The sequence below is a fragment of the Scatophagus argus genome, chromosome 24 (genome assembly GCF_020382885.2).
Source record: "Scatophagus argus isolate fScaArg1 chromosome 24, fScaArg1.pri, whole genome shotgun sequence".
Taxonomy (NCBI): Eukaryota; Metazoa; Chordata; class Actinopteri; family Scatophagidae; genus Scatophagus; species Scatophagus argus.
This window is the reverse complement of record NC_058516.1, coordinates 5,421,630-5,441,210: the sequence shown is the minus strand read 5'-3', so window position 1 is coordinate 5,441,210 and position 19,581 is coordinate 5,421,630. Positions and strand designations below refer to the sequence as shown.

The 19,581-nt window shown below is 41.8% G+C and overlaps 3 protein-coding genes across 5 annotated transcripts; 2 read left to right on the top strand and 1 right to left on the bottom strand.

The window, feature by feature from the left end:
* Positions 1 to 253: 253 nt before the first annotated feature.
* Positions 254 to 4,134, top strand: LOC124055375 (cytochrome P450 4F3). Its single transcript, XM_046382154.1, has 13 exons — positions 254 to 686; positions 965 to 1,109; positions 1,202 to 1,255; positions 1,521 to 1,648; positions 2,001 to 2,122; positions 2,201 to 2,347; positions 2,502 to 2,619; positions 2,706 to 2,772; positions 2,920 to 3,049; positions 3,152 to 3,285; positions 3,393 to 3,457; positions 3,534 to 3,616; positions 3,688 to 4,134. Exons 1-13 carry the CDS (start codon positions 483 to 485, stop codon positions 3,905 to 3,907), a joined length of 1,617 nt encoding a protein of 538 aa, XP_046238110.1. The 5' UTR covers positions 254 to 482; the 3' UTR covers positions 3,908 to 4,134.
* Positions 4,135 to 4,649: 515 nt separating this feature from the next.
* On the top strand, positions 4,650 to 10,366 carry LOC124055372. The gene is made up of 11 exons (XM_046382151.1): positions 4,650 to 4,962; positions 5,619 to 5,771; positions 5,856 to 5,981; positions 6,102 to 6,253; positions 7,465 to 7,558; positions 7,667 to 7,777; positions 7,901 to 7,921; positions 8,606 to 8,626; positions 8,760 to 8,786; positions 8,880 to 8,936; positions 9,071 to 10,366. Exons 1-11 carry the CDS (start codon positions 4,908 to 4,910, stop codon positions 9,115 to 9,117), a joined length of 864 nt encoding a protein of 287 aa, XP_046238107.1. The 5' UTR covers positions 4,650 to 4,907; the 3' UTR covers positions 9,118 to 10,366.
* Positions 10,367 to 13,406: 3,040 nt separating this feature from the next.
* Positions 13,407 to 19,361, bottom strand: slc19a1 (solute carrier family 19 member 1). 3 transcript variants are annotated; one of them, XM_046382144.1, is made up of 6 exons: positions 18,977 to 19,361; positions 17,598 to 18,235; positions 15,481 to 16,264; positions 14,406 to 14,598; positions 13,940 to 14,081; positions 13,407 to 13,858 (listed from the first exon to the last, which is right to left on the bottom strand). In XM_046382144.1, the coding sequence occupies exons 2-6, from the start codon at positions 17,898 to 17,900 to the stop codon at positions 13,658 to 13,660; spliced, it is 1,623 nt and encodes a 540-aa protein (XP_046238100.1). In that variant the 5' UTR covers positions 17,901 to 18,235; positions 18,977 to 19,361; the 3' UTR covers positions 13,407 to 13,657. The 3 variants fall into 3 exon arrangements, with proteins under 3 accessions (XP_046238100.1, XP_046238101.1, XP_046238102.1); XM_046382145.1 differs by lacking the exon at positions 18,977 to 19,361 and adding an exon at positions 18,319 to 18,953; XM_046382146.1 differs by lacking the exon at positions 18,977 to 19,361 and adding an exon at positions 18,433 to 18,953.
* Positions 19,362 to 19,581: the final 220 nt, after the last annotated feature.

The window sequence follows — 19,581 nt, the reverse complement described above, 5'->3', positions numbered from 1 at the left end:
GTAAAAAACAACTCTCAATAAAAGAAAGGCCGGAAAAGTTCTGCTCTTAGGAAGGGAACAGAAATATTGGTAAAATTTGATGTGTAAAAGTAGCTAAATAACAACAGAATGCCGAAGATAACGAAAAATAAATAAGTTAATACACAATTAAATGTGTAAATTTAAATGAATTTAATACAGTACAATTACATGCAAAATAAAGTTTCCACGTAAAAGTAAATTTAGTTAAATTTCTATATCAGCATATTACAATGTCAGTTGAGTATGCAGGAAATAAAATGATGAATGATTTAAACAGCAGGTAGTGTGTCGTAATTGTTACAACAGTTCTTCCTGTTGAAATAAGCGAGTGGAACAATTTGTTTTCTGCATGTTTCAACACTAACAACTTCTCATTGTGAGCACAGCCACTGTCACAGCACGACCAGTGACAAAGCAGCTGAACAGTTTCATTCCCGCCAGTCTCTTCATCTGCCCCCGGGATGCCTCTCCTCCAGGGTGTCCTCTCTCAGGTCCTCAGCTGGACAGGCCTCTGTCAGGTCCTAAGCGTGGTCAGTACAGGACTAGGAGCTGTGGTTGCCTTCTGGACCGTGAAGCTGTTGGTGCGACATGCCTGGTACACACACAGGCTGTCCTGCTTCAGCAAACCACATGCAAACTCCTGGCTTTTAGGACACCTGGGTCAGGTAGGACACACACACACTCACAGAGACACACACCAAGGCCGCTAGAACACACACTAACTTACATTTACAGTTTTATCTGTCAGTTGTAAGGTAATGATATCTACCTGCATGCACATTCTCCAGTGTGATACAGGACGCACTTTGTGTTGCAAAATGTTATCATTACATACATTTCCTCTTTGTGATAATCTTCCTTGAAGCGTAAACCAATCAAAAGTTACTCTACACACCTTTTCATTATCTATATTTGTCTATATGTCTATATATTTGTGCCTCAGATGCAGAGCACAGAAGAAGGTCTCCTGCAGGTGGATGAGCTGGTGCAGAGGTACACTCACTCCTGCAGCTGGTTCATCGGCCCTTTCTATCACCTGGTCAGAGTCTTTCACCCTGACTACGTCAAACCCCTGCTGATGGCACCTGGTAGGGTAACACTCCTTCAGTCAAATTAACTGCATTTCCCAAAGTTTTATTTAACATTTATTATTCCCTCCTTACTTCTTTCCTCCATCCAGCCAGCATTACAGTGAAAGACGAGCTTGTCTACGGTCATCTGCGTCCATGGCTTGGTGAGTTAAATGTTGTTCTGTTGTAAGTTTGCCACAGCTTAATCAACTGTGCTTCCACATTTCGTAACACTTAGCAAGAAGACAAAACAGTTGAGTAATTCTGCTATGTGGTGCAACAGGTTTTTCAGGTTTAAAGTGAGCTAAACTGATCAGATAACGCAGGTTCTATTTACTCTGTTGAACTAATGGATATCCAAGTATTTATCACAATTTCCTGCCAGTCTCAGCTCCAAATGTCTCTCTCTCTTTCTGTCTTACATCCCAGGACAGAGTCTGTTGATAAGCAACGGGGAGGAGTGGTCTCGCAGGAGGCGGCTGCTGACTCCAGCTTTTCATTTCGATATTCTGAAGGACTATGTTGCCAAGTTCAACACCTCAGCTAACACCATGCATGTAAGACACACAGCACGCACAAGCAAACGCAACAAAACCGCTGTCAGTTAGAAATGCTGCAGAAAAAGAAAGAAATATTATTATGTTGATTGTGCGAAGTGTGTCCACAGTATCTGCAAAAGTAACTGCTTGTAAATGTCTTGATTTGCACTGGTGCATTTATATCTGCTTCGATTAAAATTTACTAAAAATTATATTTGAATCTTTAAATTGCAAGTGAACTGGAAATGGTTGTAATTCTTTAGCATTTGCTATATGTAGAATTTATTCTTTGTATTTAAAGAATGTGTTTAAATGTGCGACTCTCTTTCAATTAGCAGAGGCAAAATGCGATTGTTTTTCTGCCTTTCAGGACAAGTGGCGTCACCTGGTGGCCACAGGCACAGATAGCATTGAGATGTTTGACCAGGTCACTCTGATGACACTGGACAGTCTGCTTAAATGTGCCTTCAGCTACAACAGCAACTGTCAGCAGTGAGCACACCCACTTTTCCTTAAAATGCTTCCCTACTTCTGTTGTACCTCTGTCTCCTGAAAATGTTCTTTCTCCAGGTCCACCAGCGCGTACGTGTCAGCCATCGTAGAGCTGAGCGACCTGATCATAGACCGTCGTCACAGACTTTTACACCACTGGGACTGGATTTATTGGAAAACCAAGCAGGGACAACATTTCAGAAAGGCCTTAAGTATTGTGCACGGGTACAGTGATGTCTTTTAGCCAAATAGGAATCACACATGTTATTTATGTCACAATACAAATAGCATGTACACACTTATTTTAATAAATATATTATGGTACAATTTTCTACAGTCACAACTTGTGTTATATGAAGGAGTACACTTGTGTTTGCAGGTTTACCAGGGATGTGGTTCAGAAGCGCCGTGCCCTGATCAACCAGCAAAGAGAGACAGACGTCACCACAGCACCACAGAGAAAGAAAGACTTTGTGGACATCATACTGCTGTCAAGGGTAAGTGAGAAGAGGAAATGAGGGGTAACGAATGAGACACGACAGAGATGAGGACCGCAATGAGTAGATCTGTGCTATTACTGCAGGATGAAGATGGAAAAGGCCTGACAGATGAGGAGATCCAGGCTGAGGCCAACACCTTCATGTTTGCAGGTGAGACAATGAAACTTTCTCTCTAAGCGACTTAAAGTTTTGTAGTAAATGTTGTAGTAAATGTTGACCAGATTCAGGCATACTCATGATGACCTGAAGATCACTTTGACACTTTAAAATTAAACCCTGGTGATGTCTTTTCCACAGGACACGACACCACAGCCAGTGCGATTTGTTGGACGCTGTATAATTTAGCGCGCCACGAACACTATCAGGAGAAATGCAGGAAGGAGGTGATGGAGCTGATGCAAGGGCGAGATAGGCAGGAAATCAAATGGTCAGAAAACACACGCAACCTGAGTCACTTCATTTTTGACTGAAGATCAGTAGAAAGAGGCAGAAATGATAAATATTTCAAGGTATGTGCATTTATCTAAAGGGAGGATCTGTCCAGCCTTCCCTTCACCACCATGTGCATCAGAGAGTCTCTCAGGCTGCACTCTCCTGTGCAGGCTGTGACCAGGAAGTACACCCAGGACATGGATCTGCCAGGGGATCGCACAGTACCTAAAGGTGACAGTTTTAAAGGCTTTTCGTCACCACATTCTTGCATGTAAGCAGCCCACTTTAAACACTATACGGAGTTTAATTTGTAAAAGAATCTTGTCATTTGTGCTAAGGTGCCATCTGTTTGGTCAGTATTTACGGAACACACCACAACCCTGCCGTCTGGACAAACCCACATGTAAGAAATCTTCTTTTTCTTTTGACTTTGGCACAGTTCTGCCATGCTGGACTAATGTGATTCACTTCACTTTTAGGAGTTTGATCCTCTGCGTTTTGACCCTACAAGCAAACAAAGTCTGGCTTCTCATGCCTTCATCCCCTTTTCCTCAGGCCCCAGGTACTGCATCCTCAGTAGAGCTTAGCATTTGAGCTAAATAAGATCTGATAAGAGCTTGTATACATCCGCAGGAACTGTATCGGTCAGAAATTTGCCCTGGCGGAGCTTCGAGTGGTTGTGGCGTTGACCCTGCTTAGATTTCGTCTGACCCCTGGGGTGAACCCCGACCTCAGAACCACCTCTGGGGGAGTCCGTCGTCTGCCCCAGCTCGTCCTGCGTGTGGAGGGAGGCTTGTGGCTACAGGTGGAGCCTTTGACCTCACACAACCTGGAGGAGAGGCAGGACGGCTGATCCAGCTCTGGCCTCCCACCTGGGAGTTAAGCTCTGTTGTTGTCACTGGATTAATGTTTCCTCCATCGTTTCTAAACACATATGTTCTTCTCCCACACGATTATTTTACCGTTACTTTGGAAATGACTGTAATATGATGTTGCAATTGTTATTCTGATGACAAGTATCAGCAAATCATTTTTACTGTATTAAGATTGTTTAAATAAACCCCAAGAATTTAAAATATATATCATTAAGGTGTCTGCAAGTGAATTTTGATGTTAAAGCACAAGTTTACAACAAAAATACCCTGATCGTCTGGGGGACCTGAGCTTGATTAGGTCCTGATTTAATAAGAGCCAGGGCTAAAGTTTCAGGCGGGTGCATTACACTTTTTGTAAAACAAACAAAAGGAGTAAAACATACTAATTAGGGATCTGTGACAGAGACACAGTCTGGATTTGAAGAATCTTATTGATAATATACTTGTGGGAACTGATGATGCGTTTGTTGCAGGCTTATTCATACTTCAGGATGTCCACACCCTGAATATTGAAATGGTTTGACTGGTTATAGCTGTAATTACACATTAGAGCTTCTTGATTTTCATGTGGCAGCGTTATTAGATACAGTTTTTCTTCAGGCTGTAGTGACAACGCCTGGACACTAGGTGGCAGAAGAGGGAGAGAGCGTTTCTATATTATTATCATTTTCATTATTATTATTTTATGTTCACTTTTCGAGAAGTAATCAGTCGGTTCATTCGTTTTTGCCATGTCTGCGATGAGTATTGAATAATTAAAAAAAAATAATCTATAGATCTAACAGACGGGGACCGGATGTCTAACTTTCACTTTCAGTCTGCGCAGCTCGTTTGCTCGTTAGCTACAACACCGGAACCTTTGTTACCTTAAAATGAATTTAGCTTTTAACTAACGCTATCTGTCATGTTTGTCTGCGCTCAGAAGCAGTCTGTATCCCCTCTAGGTCTCACAGGAAGAAGTGGTCTGTGACTTTGATCATGTTAGCGTCCGGATGGGTGTGTGTGTTCGTGGCTGCTGTGTACGCAGACTCTGGTACGTATGTAGACTTTACGTTACTATCGGCTAACTTTGTGTTTACGCTTATTTAAATGTGTCTTTTATTTCGTGGATTAGACTGCTGTACGTGTGCTTTTCGATATCCACCCAGGCCCCACCCAGTGTTGTGGACATAACGTTAATGGGCGTTAATATTGACTGTCAACACAACAAGCTGCGTTTGGCCTGCAAACCGAAACTTAAAACACACAGTGGTGTAAAATAAAATGTATAGCGCTAGTACAGTTAAACCAGAAGCAAGAAGAAGGGATAATAGAGCTGGGGATAATATAGCAGGACAACTGAGTCATAGTAAGCCATGGCAGGGTGAACATGAAAACAATAGAACAAAGGAGGGAAGTAAATGAAGCCAGCAAACGAGCATCCAGATTATGTCCATTCAAACTGCTTCAGCATGTGAGTTGGTTTAATGTTGATTTAAAAAATCCATCCTGTCTGTCTGTCTGTCTGTTGGCAGTCCAGCTCTAGTTTGAGTAAAAGTTTAACTCTAATTACAACTTTTGGGTGTGAAATTGGTTTATCATTGATCACATGCACTTCACTGCGCACAATTTCAACGCTCCAGTGAACAAGAAGCACATTTGTTCAAACAAGAAAAAAGCAGCACCCTGAGCTTCTTTCTGTCCTCATAGAGATTAAGCTGTACAAGAAGGTGGGCGATGAAGCTGTCCTAAAACTTGATGCCCCTTGGCCTGGCGCCATCTCCAGCATCCTGTGGAAGGAAGGTCCGAACATCGCCATGCAGTGGGATGGGATAGTTACTGATGCTTATCGTCAGTTCAAAGGTACGCAGAGCTGAGTTTAGCTCGGTTCTTTGGTGCTTTTAATTCTGTGTGTTGAAAAGTATCCATGCTGATGTTTGTTTACAGAACGGGGTAGCTTGAACACTACAACCGGAGAGATGACAATCACAGGACTGACCCGAGGCGATAGCGGGTTGTACACGCCGGAAATCAACAGCATCCTCTCCCCTGCAACTCGTCTCTTTGTCATCTGTGAGTGCATCAGTTACACACAGTTTAGTCAGGTATATAAACATAGCTTCCTGATTGGCTTTAGTGTGGGACATCACAGAGATACGTGACCTTTTTGTCCTGTTTTGATGATAACAACAGCTCCTGTCCCAGAGCCTTCTGTTTCTAAATCCTGTGAGGATGAGTCCAGCTGTGTTTTGACCTGTGAGGGAAACACCACAGATGCTGAACCAGTCACTTACAACTGGGAATCACCTGAGGCAGGTTCAGCGAAGGAGCGACGCATCACAAAGGTATTACATCATGCCGAAACATTTTGAAGATAAGACAAGATCCCTTTTTTGTCACTGCATTTGGAATACAATGAAATTGCAGGTGCCACACCCAAAATACATTTCATATGCAACACAAAACAAAAGCTAATCAACTCACGTTCCACATCACATACCAGTCATGAGAATGAGGGCAAGTGAAAGTGCACCAAATAAAACGCAATAAAACATGAAGTAAAAATGCCAAACCGCAGTAGCTGCATCAGTAGTGACACCCCTGATGCAGTCGTGTGTATCACAAAGCGGTGAAGCTCAGCCCGTCCTCGCTTTCGCCCCCCGTCATGACACTCTTATCTGTTAACAATGAACCTGTTTACCTGTGAAATGTTTCAGACAGGTTTTAAGAATGACAGAAGCTGATGAGACTTTCTTTGTACTGTTTTCAATTGAGTGTATGTCAAAAAGGAGTAGCAAGCTGTCACATTCTGATTTATTTATGCTTTACGCAGCGTCCTAACTTTTTTTGGAATTGGGATTGTAGATAAAATGTGACCAGACGTTACTAACACAAACGTGTCTCCACGCAACCTGTCCTGAGTGTATAATGGAGCTTAAATATGGAAATGAGCCAAAATAAATGGTGTAAATAAAATAACCATAATGCAAAACTTATTCTCCTCGACATCTCTTCACGGCTTGCTAATTTACTGAGAGATATTTTAGATTTTTTTGTCACCAACTGGAGGCTGTAATATCGTTGTTTGCTCATCATTTCTGTCACAGTGCAACTCTGCTCTGATCACACTGCATCCACTGCTGTTTTATTAATGTTTTCTCATTACTGTGTGACCTTTAATGGCTTTGCTGACTCTGCTTGCTCTGTTAAGTTTTACTTGCTGATCTCCGGCAGCCTCACATGTCTGTTTTAGACCGAAAAGACGGCCGTGAAGTTTAAAGAGTTTGTTGAATCTGCTCTGAACACTCATTTTAGGATAAGAATACAGAAATGTCTCTGCAGCAGGTCCATTGTTTCAGAAAATGGGTTCAGACGGTTGATAAACACCATCAGGAGTCAGGGAAGGTTCCTGTCAAAAGAGGATATTCAAGGAGCTGAAGGGAAGTCAGGAAATTCGTGCAACAGAACAATAATCAAGTCCAACATCACCTGAAAAGCAGAACAATGATCTTTAGGTAAAATAAACATTTGGTGTACTGCTTCACTCTGCTCATAGGCGGACAGTTCGAGTATCAGTGAGTTCATGTGCGAGCTGAAGAATCCCATCAGTCGGGAGAGCAGCCAACACATCCCCAACCCTTTCTTCCAAAGTGAGTCGCTGCTGCCACGAGGGCAGCCTTGTTTTTTTTGTCTTATCACATGTCACCAGGATGTCCTCTGATGTGTACGCTGTGAAGCCCACTGTTGTCGTTTTACAGCCACCGACAAAACAGAACCAGGAAACATGAACATCGCCGCAGGGGTCACAGTTTTCATCATCCTGGTGACTGCTGTGCTGATAGTGATTATCATTCATAAATGTAAATCAGGTGACTCAGGACTCTTTGAGTTTCACTTTTATCTGCATATTCAGATGTGTCCATGTGGAATTTGTGTGCATGTTTGTTATGAGACAGTATGAAATTTGTAATCGTTCTGTTATTCTCCTCCAGGAGAGTGGTTCTTCCAGAAAGGTAAGATGTCTTTTGAAACTTTGAAACTGACTTGAGGGGAATGCTGAGAAATGTAGGATATTACAGCATGAAGTACAGCATCAGAATTTGACATGGCAGTTGTGTTTAAAAATGTGAATAATCCCAACTGTGAAGAGGTCACGTGATCACCCACCTTCTTTTTATATATGTAAAATATATATATATGTATATATATTTAAGTCTAATATAAAAATAATAATAATAATAATGTGATCATCTTTAAAAGCTGCCCTAGCTGGACTCAGGCATGTATTTACATTGTTTTGTCTAGTTATTCCATATTGAAACAGTGACATTACATTTTAGGGAAGGAATCACTTACACTTCCAATTTCTGTCTTTTTATTTCGCTTTCCTCTCAGCAGATGGGTCAAATTTTATCTGAAGTCACTAGCCTTTCCACAGAGGGTTGGCTTGACACTTATCTAACGGCAAAATTGCCACAAGCTGTTTTTGACAGCATGTCACAAAAACTAGCATTTGGAAGGCCAACGCCTGTAGCTCAAGCATCAGGCCCAGTTGTGGTTTAAAAATGAGCGTGTTCCCCGAAATACACTTCACTTATCCCCCAAAAACATCAAGAAAAGCTAATCATAAGTTCTTAAGCAAAAGGGGATAAAAACTGTTTCTGAACATATTCTCTGCTGTAATCCTCTCCCTGCAGACTCCATGCCATGGGAATCAGGTCAGTGACTAAAACTGCTTATATCGATATTCCTTTTCATGGCCTTAAGAATCAAACAGGCTGAACCTTAACACATAGAATAACACACTTCTTCTGCGTTTTCTGTTCATGTTGCTGCTTGGTCGCCTGCCAGGCTTCTGGAAGAGAAGTGACAGGCAGGGTAAGTCTGATTCTCTTATCTTAATGCTTTGTTTTAACTTCTTTTTATCACAGTGAAACAGTTGACATACATCTGTGTGCTTCATTAATCCAGAAAGAAATGCCGCTGACACTAATGGCACCCCTACTCGAGAAGCTGAAGCAGCAGACGGTAGGATCCTTTTGTAAATGATCACCTTCCCTCAGAATTTTTAAAGTTACACATGATGTTACACTTCCTTTCTTTTCTATTTTTAAATCACATCTGTGGCAAGTGACTCTTATTTTTTCATTTTCTTGTGGCAGGGGACACTAATGAAACACTGATGAAAGAGGAGGCCAGGCAACGCTAAGTCGGGAAGTCGGGAAAACAACAAGAGCCAGCGATCTCCAGAGTGAAGATGAAATGCATCGGGAAATCCCGATGTTCTCATGTATTTCAAGATTGGTCTGTCTTAAAGCTCCATATTAGTGCCAGCTCTAGAGGTTCAAATCTAGAATTAATTATTAATTATTAATATTAATTATCCAGCCAAAAGTGAGAGTCAAGTTATCTTGGTGGGTTTCTCTTATTAAACTGACCAAAAGTGGGCAAGAAGACGTGTCCAAGACTCAGTCTTGCCCCTCTTTTATACCATGTAAGACTGAAAAGCTGCCTTTTGAAAAGAGAAAACACTTATAAAAAATACACTAAGACAAGAAATATTAAAGTTCTCAAGCATTAAAAAAAATTAGCCAAAACACTATAGTTAAGTTCAGCAAAGGAAAGCTCCCCGAATGTGAAACAAACACTGACAAGGAGAAAAGCCTTCAAGCAGACCTCATGTCTCCGTGAGGTTTGTTTCAACCAGAGCCCTCAAAGTTCAAAGAAAACCAGGCAGACCTGCACTGTGGGGTTTCCTGTCGGGACCTGGTACCACAAGCTCATTAACAAAGCAGCTGATGATGTCTGGTGGAGGGTCCTGCTGCCTCACAGACTTATGGAAGAGGTGGGACTGTGCAGTGCAGGGTGGAACTGGTCTGTTGGCAGGAGGTGGTGGTGGGGGGCAACACTATTGTTTGGATTGGGCTCAGCCAACAATCAAAGCTTTGTACACTACTGCTGTGTGCTGTGGCAAGCATGATAGAATATTTTAAGCGCTACAAAGTTAATCTTATTTTTACTCTGTTTTTTTTTTGGGGGGGGGGTGAGGGTTATCGTCCTTTTCCTGATCTTATTTAACTCATCTTCATCTTTGCTTTTATGTCACTGTGTAATCTGAAACTTTCCATTGTAAGGGATTGTCACAGTGTGTGTGTGTGTGTGTGTGAGACAGGTTTGTCTTTAACTCTTCTATCATTGACATATCTTACTTTTAGTTTATTGGGCTTTTGGTCACTGTGGTGTTACTTTTAAACATGTAATCAGACCTTATTGTGCATTGCAACATTTCAGCTTTTAGTTGAGTTGTTTTTAGCATTATAGGGCAACATTTCCTAACTGAGTCTAACTCATATCGCACTACGTATTTACTGTGTCATGTTACAATGTTTGAATGTAGATACATGAATACAAAATTGTCTTCTGTACTCCGTATTTAATAAAACACAACTGAGGATCCAGCCTGTGGATTTTTTGTGTTTTTTAAACCCACACATCAAACTCTTTTTCACCCCCTTTTGAAATTAACACATTTTCCCGCTTTCCAACAGCAGGATGAGGTGACAGGAGTCGTCCAGAGGTGAACCACTTGAGGGCAGCAAGCCGACACGTTTCACTCTCACTGAACATATACAGGAGTCACGTGCACTCTGGGTTACATTACTGCTTTCAAACTGCATGCAGGCAGCAGCCACATGAGTACCGTACACAAAAAGAGGCTCACTGCTGTCTGTTTTCACACATCAAGCCACTTCTATTGTCATGCATGTTTTGAGAGTTTTTCTCCAGCTTTTGTATCAACCAGCAGAACAAAATCCCTAAAGAGGAGCTGCACAGTCTCATGACATTAACTTATCCTCCCCACAGTCGCTTTACTTTATGGCTCAGGTGTCACTTTGCAAGCTTTCAGTGTAGATAAAACCTTAAAATGAGCTGTGGGGCAGAAACAACATTCAGGGCTCGAAGTCAAAATCCAGGTGTTTGACTCCTTAATAAAATGTACATATTAAAAAATGCAAGGGCAGATTATTAGATCGCTGTTGATTTAGTGTTGCGTTTGATAAACCAAGCAAATCAGGTGTAAATGCCACACTGAATGACCATCTGGGTGGGTGCTGAGTCACTGCTTATCCAGAGGACTTCAGGGCTAAAGGGCAACACGACTGACCGTCCAACAGCAAACAACTCCGACTTTCATTTTCTTCTGTGTAAACACAGAGTGGGGGGGGGTACTTTTCTGGAGTGTGAAATCAAAATGTGTGAAATCAAAAGGCATATTAAAGTCACACACAACAATGTATCATATTAATAAATGATCAAGTCAAAAGACAGAGAGACAACAGCTGCTGGTCAAGGTTTTGGACAATAATGGAGGGAGACTGGAACTAACGAAGGGCGCCGTGACACAGATGGAGTGATGGGAACAGCCAACGTGTGTCGAGACAAAGAAAAGGAACAATTTCTGTAGGTTAGCACGAGTATGAACTTCTTTTACATCAAACCAGATGCTGTCCGAACGACATCTCGCTTTTGTTGTTCGAGTCTGAAACATGTGAAGAACAAGTGGAGTTTATCCCGGCGGGGTTTCATCACGTGTTCAGCTGTAGAAACAGTTACTGACCTCCTGCTAATAAAAGCAGGAAAAACAAGCGACAGTCAAAGAACTCTTCGTGCAGCTGACCAAACAACTCACACATACAAATCCATCCCTATAAACCCAGCACCTCAAACACAGCATTATTACAGTGTACAATACTCTGTTTACTCGTGTAATTGTGTGCTGGAGAGCTGAGATACTGAGCAGTAAATCTAAGTCCTGAAAATCAACATTATTTTGACACATTTCAGCATCAGGGATTATTATTAACCTGTTGTGTGTGAGATCTGAGGTTCTCTTAATAAAACGTAACCTGCAACATTTAGCAAAAAACAAGTTATTTTTGCTGATGGTATCTTTGACAAACCCTCCTTGTAGACTGTAAAATAGCCGCAGTTTTTCATCTTCAGGGCTTTAAAATGTTTCAAATACAGCAGTCTCAGGTGGGAAGGACACAGCAAGATACAGAAATACATAACACGTGTATAAAACTTGTTCTCCATCACTGAGGACTGTGACACAGTACAACAAGCTTTTTATCCACCAAATGTAATTTATTTGTGAATAAAAAATAAACATCTGATTAAACGGCAGTGTTTTAATATATTCTTTTACAGCATTCAGACAGGTTCACAGTAATTTCTCAGCAATTATTTCAATCACACTTATCAAAAATATCAATACATTCTGAATGTAATCACAATCCGATAACAAAAAAACCTCAAGTTATTACTGCTGTCTCTGTTGCAAGAAAGATTATCATGTTTCAAAATCTAAGGGCCACACCTGCTTTTTAGGTAAGCAGATGGGCATTTAAAAAATACTATAAAATGTCTGCACTGTAGTTCCTGTTGCATCACATAATGCAAAAAGTTTTTCCTGCAGGATTTGATGAATGTAAAAACCCCCGCACTTAAACTAAAACTAAAGACGGCCAGGATCCGAGAGTTGGGACCCTTTGGGGACTTGACTGTTTGCCAAAATGGCCGATGGAGTTGAAGGCAATGAATTAGCAGCAAGAACAGTGACAGGTGCCTGAAGTCAGGTGGCATCTTCACCTGAGATACTGCTGAGAGTTAACACTAATCAACATCACATTTTTAATAACCAAATTCAGTCATGCACTCAGACTGACTCCCCCCGCCTCTAAAAAAGGAAAAAGCAAACGCATTTCTACACAAAAAAAAAACTGTGTAGAAATGTTTATTAAAAATTATCTTTCACTCATAATTTCTCCTTTGCAGCACATAACAGATGCTTTACAAGCTAGCAGCTGTTAGCTTCTCACTTTCTTTCGCAGGTATTCAGCCATTTTAATGTCAGTGCTCACCTCTGTGTGTGCAAAAGTCCCACCACAACAAGCTCCTCCCTGACCCTGTTTTGGCACCATCACCACATCCTGGGTTTAGTGACACCCAAAATCCCCGGTCCAGAAGACGTGTCTGGCTATGTGGGACTACGGCAACAGTAAAATCATTTTAAAAACGTAAGCGTGATATTACACACACACACTCTGCATAAAACCAGCAGTTTACAGCTTCGTAATCTGATTAGCAGTATATAACCATGTGATGGGATTATCAGCACAGTAAAGGAAAACTGTGTCTAAAAATAATCTAAATGTCTTTTCAAATAACATGTAATCATGGAACTAGAACTTTAGATATAATGGGAATGTCGATGATAAAAATAAAATGTGTGATGTCTGAGAATGCAGACTGAAGGTACTATGTAGTGATTATATAGTAATCCCGAACTTTGATTTGTAGTAAGTGTTTCAGCCTGGTACAGCTGCAAACTGAGCTCGTTAACTTCCTGTCCAAATAGAAAGTAAACTTCAATTCCGGCCATTAAATTAATGGTCCCCGTCTGTGCTGAAAGATGACTTGTCGCAGTATGAAAGTATAGTACCAGGTAGTGCTTTGTATTTAAAAAGTACTGGAATTTACTTCAGACGTCGGAAATGAGTGGGATCCAGCCAATCCGACTGGTGTGGTGCAGGAGCTTTAGGTGAGGCACTTCTATGGTTTCTACAAGGCTCAGCAGCTCAACATCGAACACACCACGCCATCAACATCTCAGGGTTAAAACGATCGATCCCGCTGAGTCTGTAGAGCATATTCACAAAAACTGGGAAAAGATACGTTTCCTGTCATTATGCTTTGGCACTTGCGCCGTTAGTTAAAGTTTCTGCCTCTGAACTCGCAGTCACAGGATGCAGCTCCATGGGCGAGGCCTGCTCGTTGGTCCCGCCTCCTTCCCTGGGCTTGTTTCTATAGTGACGCATGATGACCACGGTGGCACAGATAAAGTAGATGACGGTAAGAATGGTGAGGTAAATGAAGTACACCAGGAACTGTAAGAGAGATACAGACACATTGTAGTTGCCAACTTTGTGTTTGACACCGGCATAATCTTCTGAGGTGTTAAATTTTACCTGATCGTGCACATCCAACCCCAGGCCTCTCTTTTCAGCAAATATCAGGATGATGATGCTGTTCAAAATGGTCCCCAGAAAGGTGTTGATGCCAAACACCAAGGCGCACAGCTCCTTGGTGAGCGACGAGGCAATCTGGAAACTATGGAGAGAAGAAGAGATGATGAACACGGAGCCGACAGATGAGAGAAACGCTTACAATACAGTTAGCTCACAACATGACTGTCAGCGTGGGAGGCACTTCAAGGGATTCAATTCAACATGATGTCGCCCTAAGTGTTGTCTTGTTATTTCATACAGTGAAACTGGAAAAGTACTTTTATTCAGCTTAGTAACTTTTTTCTCCATTTGTGGTGAACCTGTGAACTTTCCTCCAGCTGCAGCAGGTGCAGGTGCAGGTGAAGTAATTGGTGGATTCTGGTTTCAGATTTAGACAGTAAATAATAGGTTTTTATTTGGCACTCACGTGGCAATAGGCACCAGGAACTGGTAGAAGCCCCTGAACAGGATGTAGGCCACGTAGCAGACCCAAATGTTGTCTGTGTTGCCCATGAGGAGCAGCAGTGCTGCCTGCACTGCTGTGATCAGGCCGATGACCAGCTCGGACCAGATGTTCCACCGGATTTTCACAAAGCCCGCACTGAAGGACGTCATCGTGCCTGCCGAAACACAGATTGAGGTTAAAAATCTCAAAAAATCTATTCATCAGGGTTACTCAAAGCAAGTGGTCTGTGCAGACATACTGTGGTTACTGAGAACCCTTTACTTTCAATTAAAAAAAAAAATGGCTACTATTAGCAAATAATAGCTAAGCTTCCTCCCAGCTGCTGGGAAGAAGTTTTTTCTGTTATCAGTGAGCTCCCATCAGATTTTGTTTTGGTCTAACTTTTACTGCTTTCACATGATGTCAAGGTTAATTAAACAACCTGCTGGCAGAATAAAGCTGTGAGATCGATCGCTCTACTGGGGGCAGAAGTTCAGTCAGTTTAAGTCCAGATTTATGAGATTTTAGTGCTGAGGGAATAAACACAAATTAACTTTCTATTTTAGTTTTCTCCAATCTACAAGGCGCTGACCTTCACTATATGCTCTTCAGTCAATGCAGGGCGTCATTCACCAGACCAGCCGGTGTGTTTAAAACTCACAGCAGCTCCATAACTTTGTTGTCTCCTTCATGTCCAACATTCTTTCCTTTCTCATTCAACGTTTAAAGCTACCTTCATAGATAAAACATTTCTCTTGGCATGACAATCCTGTGTGATCCTTCCTTTTCCTTTTCAGAGAAACCTTGGGCGTTGAAGCCACTAATATCAAAAACAAATGCTTCCTGTAGGCCTTTGGCTGTAAGGCTTTTGATATTTTCCTTATTGACTGTTTCCATTAATTATATCTAAATTTAGATGGGAAGCTGGAGAGACGTGCCAATATAATTAATAGCACAGAGGACTGCTGAACTGCTGCTTGAACGCTGAGCGAAACACACACACATAACATTGCAAAAACGCAGCAGTATTCCTTTAAAAGCTCCAGAAATGTCGTACTCAGCAGGGTAGAAGCTGCCTCCACTGCCCCGTTGTAAACGCGCTTGTTCTCAGAGGGCGGGTAGACTTTGTTCCACAGGATGTGAACGTAGAACAGCACCAGGTAGTACCCTGTGGAGTTGAACACCCACCACAGGGACCACAGCCTCAGGTTGGGCCTCTTCACCACTTCTCTCACCTCAAGCAGCATCTGCACAAACACAGAATCCCTCCAGCGTGATCTAGGGCACGGAGGCGCCGCAGAGGACGACACGCCGTCTTTCGGGTTAATTTTGTCCAGTTCAGATTTGGTGGCTACTTCCGTCAGTTCTTTTTGCCCCTGATTCTGCATCCGATTGAAAAACAGGGAGCGTTTAGGCCAGGGCAGGAACAGTGAGAGCAGCAGACCAAAGCTGACGAACCCCAAAGATATAGCATTGAGGGTGTAGAAGCTGATGTTGCCCACGGACATGCACAGCTGGCCAACCACCGAGCTGGTGAACACCCCCAGGAGGACCGAGGAGCGCGAATATCCAGCCACGCGCTGGTAGAGTTTTGGATTGACCAGGGAGAAGATGTAGGAGGAGTAGGCCACACGGCAGGCCATGGTGATGCCGTAGAAGAACTCCATAAACTGCATCTCGAGGAGGGTGTTGCCCAGGAGCAGAACAAGCCAGATGACCACCTGGCTGATGGCCTGGATGATCAGGACCGGCTTGTAGCGCATAAGATCCGTCAACAGGAAGGCCGGCACCAGCACGGCCATGTAGGAGTACGTCAGCACAGGAATGATCTCATTGGTCACCTGGAAATTACAGTAAAGTCAAACAAATGCAGCTGTGATTGAGATGCTCCATCAAGCTCCAGTTTTAGTTCACAAAATATGAAATGTACCAGTTTCTCTTAGCTGTTTTGTTACGGTACTTTTTTGTTACTATTTTGTTACTGTGTAGTTCAAAATGGTAACTACAAGCAAATTTCAACTAACTACTCTGTTCTTGCAGAAGTCAGACCTTAATCTTCCGGTAATTACCATAAGAGTTCATGATGATAAACAATTTAATGATGGGTGATTAGGACATATGAAGTCTTATCTCTCCCCCAATATCAATATACCTCACAACACAAAGTTGGGCAACATGACAGGAAAAAGTATCACAACATCACTGCAAATATTTCTTCTGCTTTTGATACAAAAGGATGCATCAAAAGCTCTCATAAAGTGAAGTAAAATTTAGAGCTTCAACAATTAAAAGACAAATTAGTCAAGTCAACAGTCAGAGATTGTTTGCCTTTTTTCCAAGCAAAAACATCCACCCCAAAAAATGTCTTGCTTTTAGCTACTCAAATATAATAATAAAGATTTGGGTTTTAATTACATTGTGCTTACATTCATTTGGTCAACAGGATTTCTAAAATAAATTGTCTATTTGATTTTACATGGTGATATCTAAAGTCCAATGTTCAATCTAAAATATCAGTTTCAAAGCCGTGACAATGCTGGGCAACACACGTAATCACAGTTATGGGAGCAAGCAGATGATGAGGGACAATGAAAGGTCAACTTCTTCCCTGGAATCTGATAAATATGGGAATTTATGGGACATGGCAGTGACAATGACTGCAATATAAACAAACACTGAGGTGAACTGTGTATCCTACACAACAAATTTGTGACACTCTGGCAAGTAATCAGCTCTTAGCAACAGTTCATGGTCAATACAGAGTAAATTAGAACAAATAATCAAAATCTACAAATCACTGACGATTTCACGGCAATTCCTCAACAGTAAGCCGCTACATGCCTATTACACTGACCCACTTTGGAAGAATGTGAACTCTGACCACAGTAAGATGGATCAGCAAGCTCCCCACAGTGGCACTCATTACCTCTTCTGTGTAATGAGTGTTTGACTGCAAGGCGAAAGAATTCCAGAGAAGAGTCTTACAGGTTAACTTTCATTGTCAATAGTTTCCTGTACAAGAGTCCGGAGTGCAACTCTGCAGTACTGGAATGTCTTCTAGCTTTTTACTATTGGCCTTTTTGGCATTAAAAATAAGATCCCAAATGTAGTTACACTGGTGTTCTTTTGCCTTGAATGAAGACCAACACATTTCAGTATGAGGACACCACTAACCTGCTCCGTGGTGAAGTTCTTCTCTGGGCTGAGCAGATAGGGTGTAATGAAGGGCTCCCCAGGTTTAATGGATACCATAAACCCATAGAAACACAAGAACATCACGGCGCACTTCCAATTTCTGGACTCTCCAGCTTCCGCTGAAGGACGGTCGGAGGAAGACAGGACCTCAGGAGCAGAGACAGCCATGCCTATATCCCCGTCTTGATGCCCTCCGATGTCCTCAGATGTAGGCACCTTAAGGTCCATCTCCTTCTCCCCATCTGATCTGTCTCCACTTCCTGCTGTGTCATCCACTACCATTGTGTGAGCCGGTTTACGGACCACTCTGTTACGCAGAGTGTAACTGTTTTGCTAGGTCAAATCACCATGTGAGGATTTGTTTTCACCTGAAAAGCAGCCGACTTGAACAAACAAACCCAACTGTTAGGGCTGGACACTTCAATCAGGCTGCGGTTTGGTCTCAACTCGTCTGCCTCTCCAAGCAAAAGAATACTGAAACGGCTAGAGTGAACTGTTTAACAGGGTGTAGACAATGTAGTTAAAGTGCTACATGCGGCCGTGAGCATGTAAGAGAAAATGTTGACCTTTGCTCCTTTCCACACTGTGACATCATGCAGTCGGGTGTCATTGTTAACCTGAAAAGATAACATTGCTGTCAGTTAGTCAGATTACATTGACTCTGTGCAGCTAATACTAGAGCATGGCTGTTTTACCTTACCTAAAATGGGGCTGTAATTAACAATTATTATCATTCTTCATGTGCTCAAGCATATGTCCCCAAATAGCTTTTTTTAGACTGACCGGCAGTCCAACACAAAAATATTCAGCTTACAGTCACAGAAGAGGAGATCAGCAAGTTTTCAACGAGAAATCCTTCACAAAAAAATACAAGTGAGATTATCTGCTAGAAAAGCCACATGCTGAAGCACATGAAGCACATCTCTACGTACTGGCTCTTTCTAAAGAATGGCGTATAAATACACTGCGTCGTCCCGGGGGATGGATTACATGCTCTGAGGTACGTGTCAACATTTTCAGGGGCAAAACAAATAAGTTACACAAGCCGGGCACTGAGTAACAAAGTGAGTTTTAGCATACCAGGGCTTCACCGATTCTTAGCTGCTAGCACGCTAAACCTGACTGGCTCAGTTATCTTTAGCGCATGAGTAAGACAGTCTGACATGCGCAAAATCACCCCACCGGACAATTTAATTTGCGAGTACGTTAAAAGTTTTAGCTAGTTAGCAAGCTGGCTAATAGTAAATAAGAATGAAAACAATGGGTTCTCCTAGCTTTAGATAGCGCAAATATATACAAAATCTGGTTAGGAAGTAGCACAAGAAGCTGATTTTCTTTTAAGAAAGCGCCTCATTTACCTTATTTGCAGTTTATCAGGTACACAAGATCCAACCTCATGGGCTTTATCAGAACCCGCAGCGGTTCATTAACTGATCATCTCCACGCATTGGCTTTTGGGAAATGTAGTCCTGCAGAATTAACTTTCTCTACAAACTTTTCAAACTGAGAGAATAACACAACCCTTGGAGCTAAATTTAGCAGGTTTTCTTTTCAGCTTTACCTCGATGAATATTAAGATTAGCTTATCAGGATGGCCCACGCTGAATAATAAATTCCAAATTTGAGTATTGAGCAAGCGCTTTATGCACCAAGCTCGCCATCTGTTGGACAAATAATGTTATTTGTTTGTAGAAGTACGGTGTAACTCTCCTAATACAAACAATATTAATAATAATAATTCTAAGAATCATCATGACACGATTAGTCATGACAAGTAAAATGCAAACATGTATTGTAATGTAATATATAATGTCACCTCTTATTCATCCTGAAAGTAGCAGTAGAGTATTATGTCATTGTTATTACAACTGTAAGTGCTGTGCAAGTTAACTTGGTTGTGATAAGAAGAAAAACAAAACAAAAAACAAAGATTTCCAACTTCGGCAACAGTTGATAAATGTAT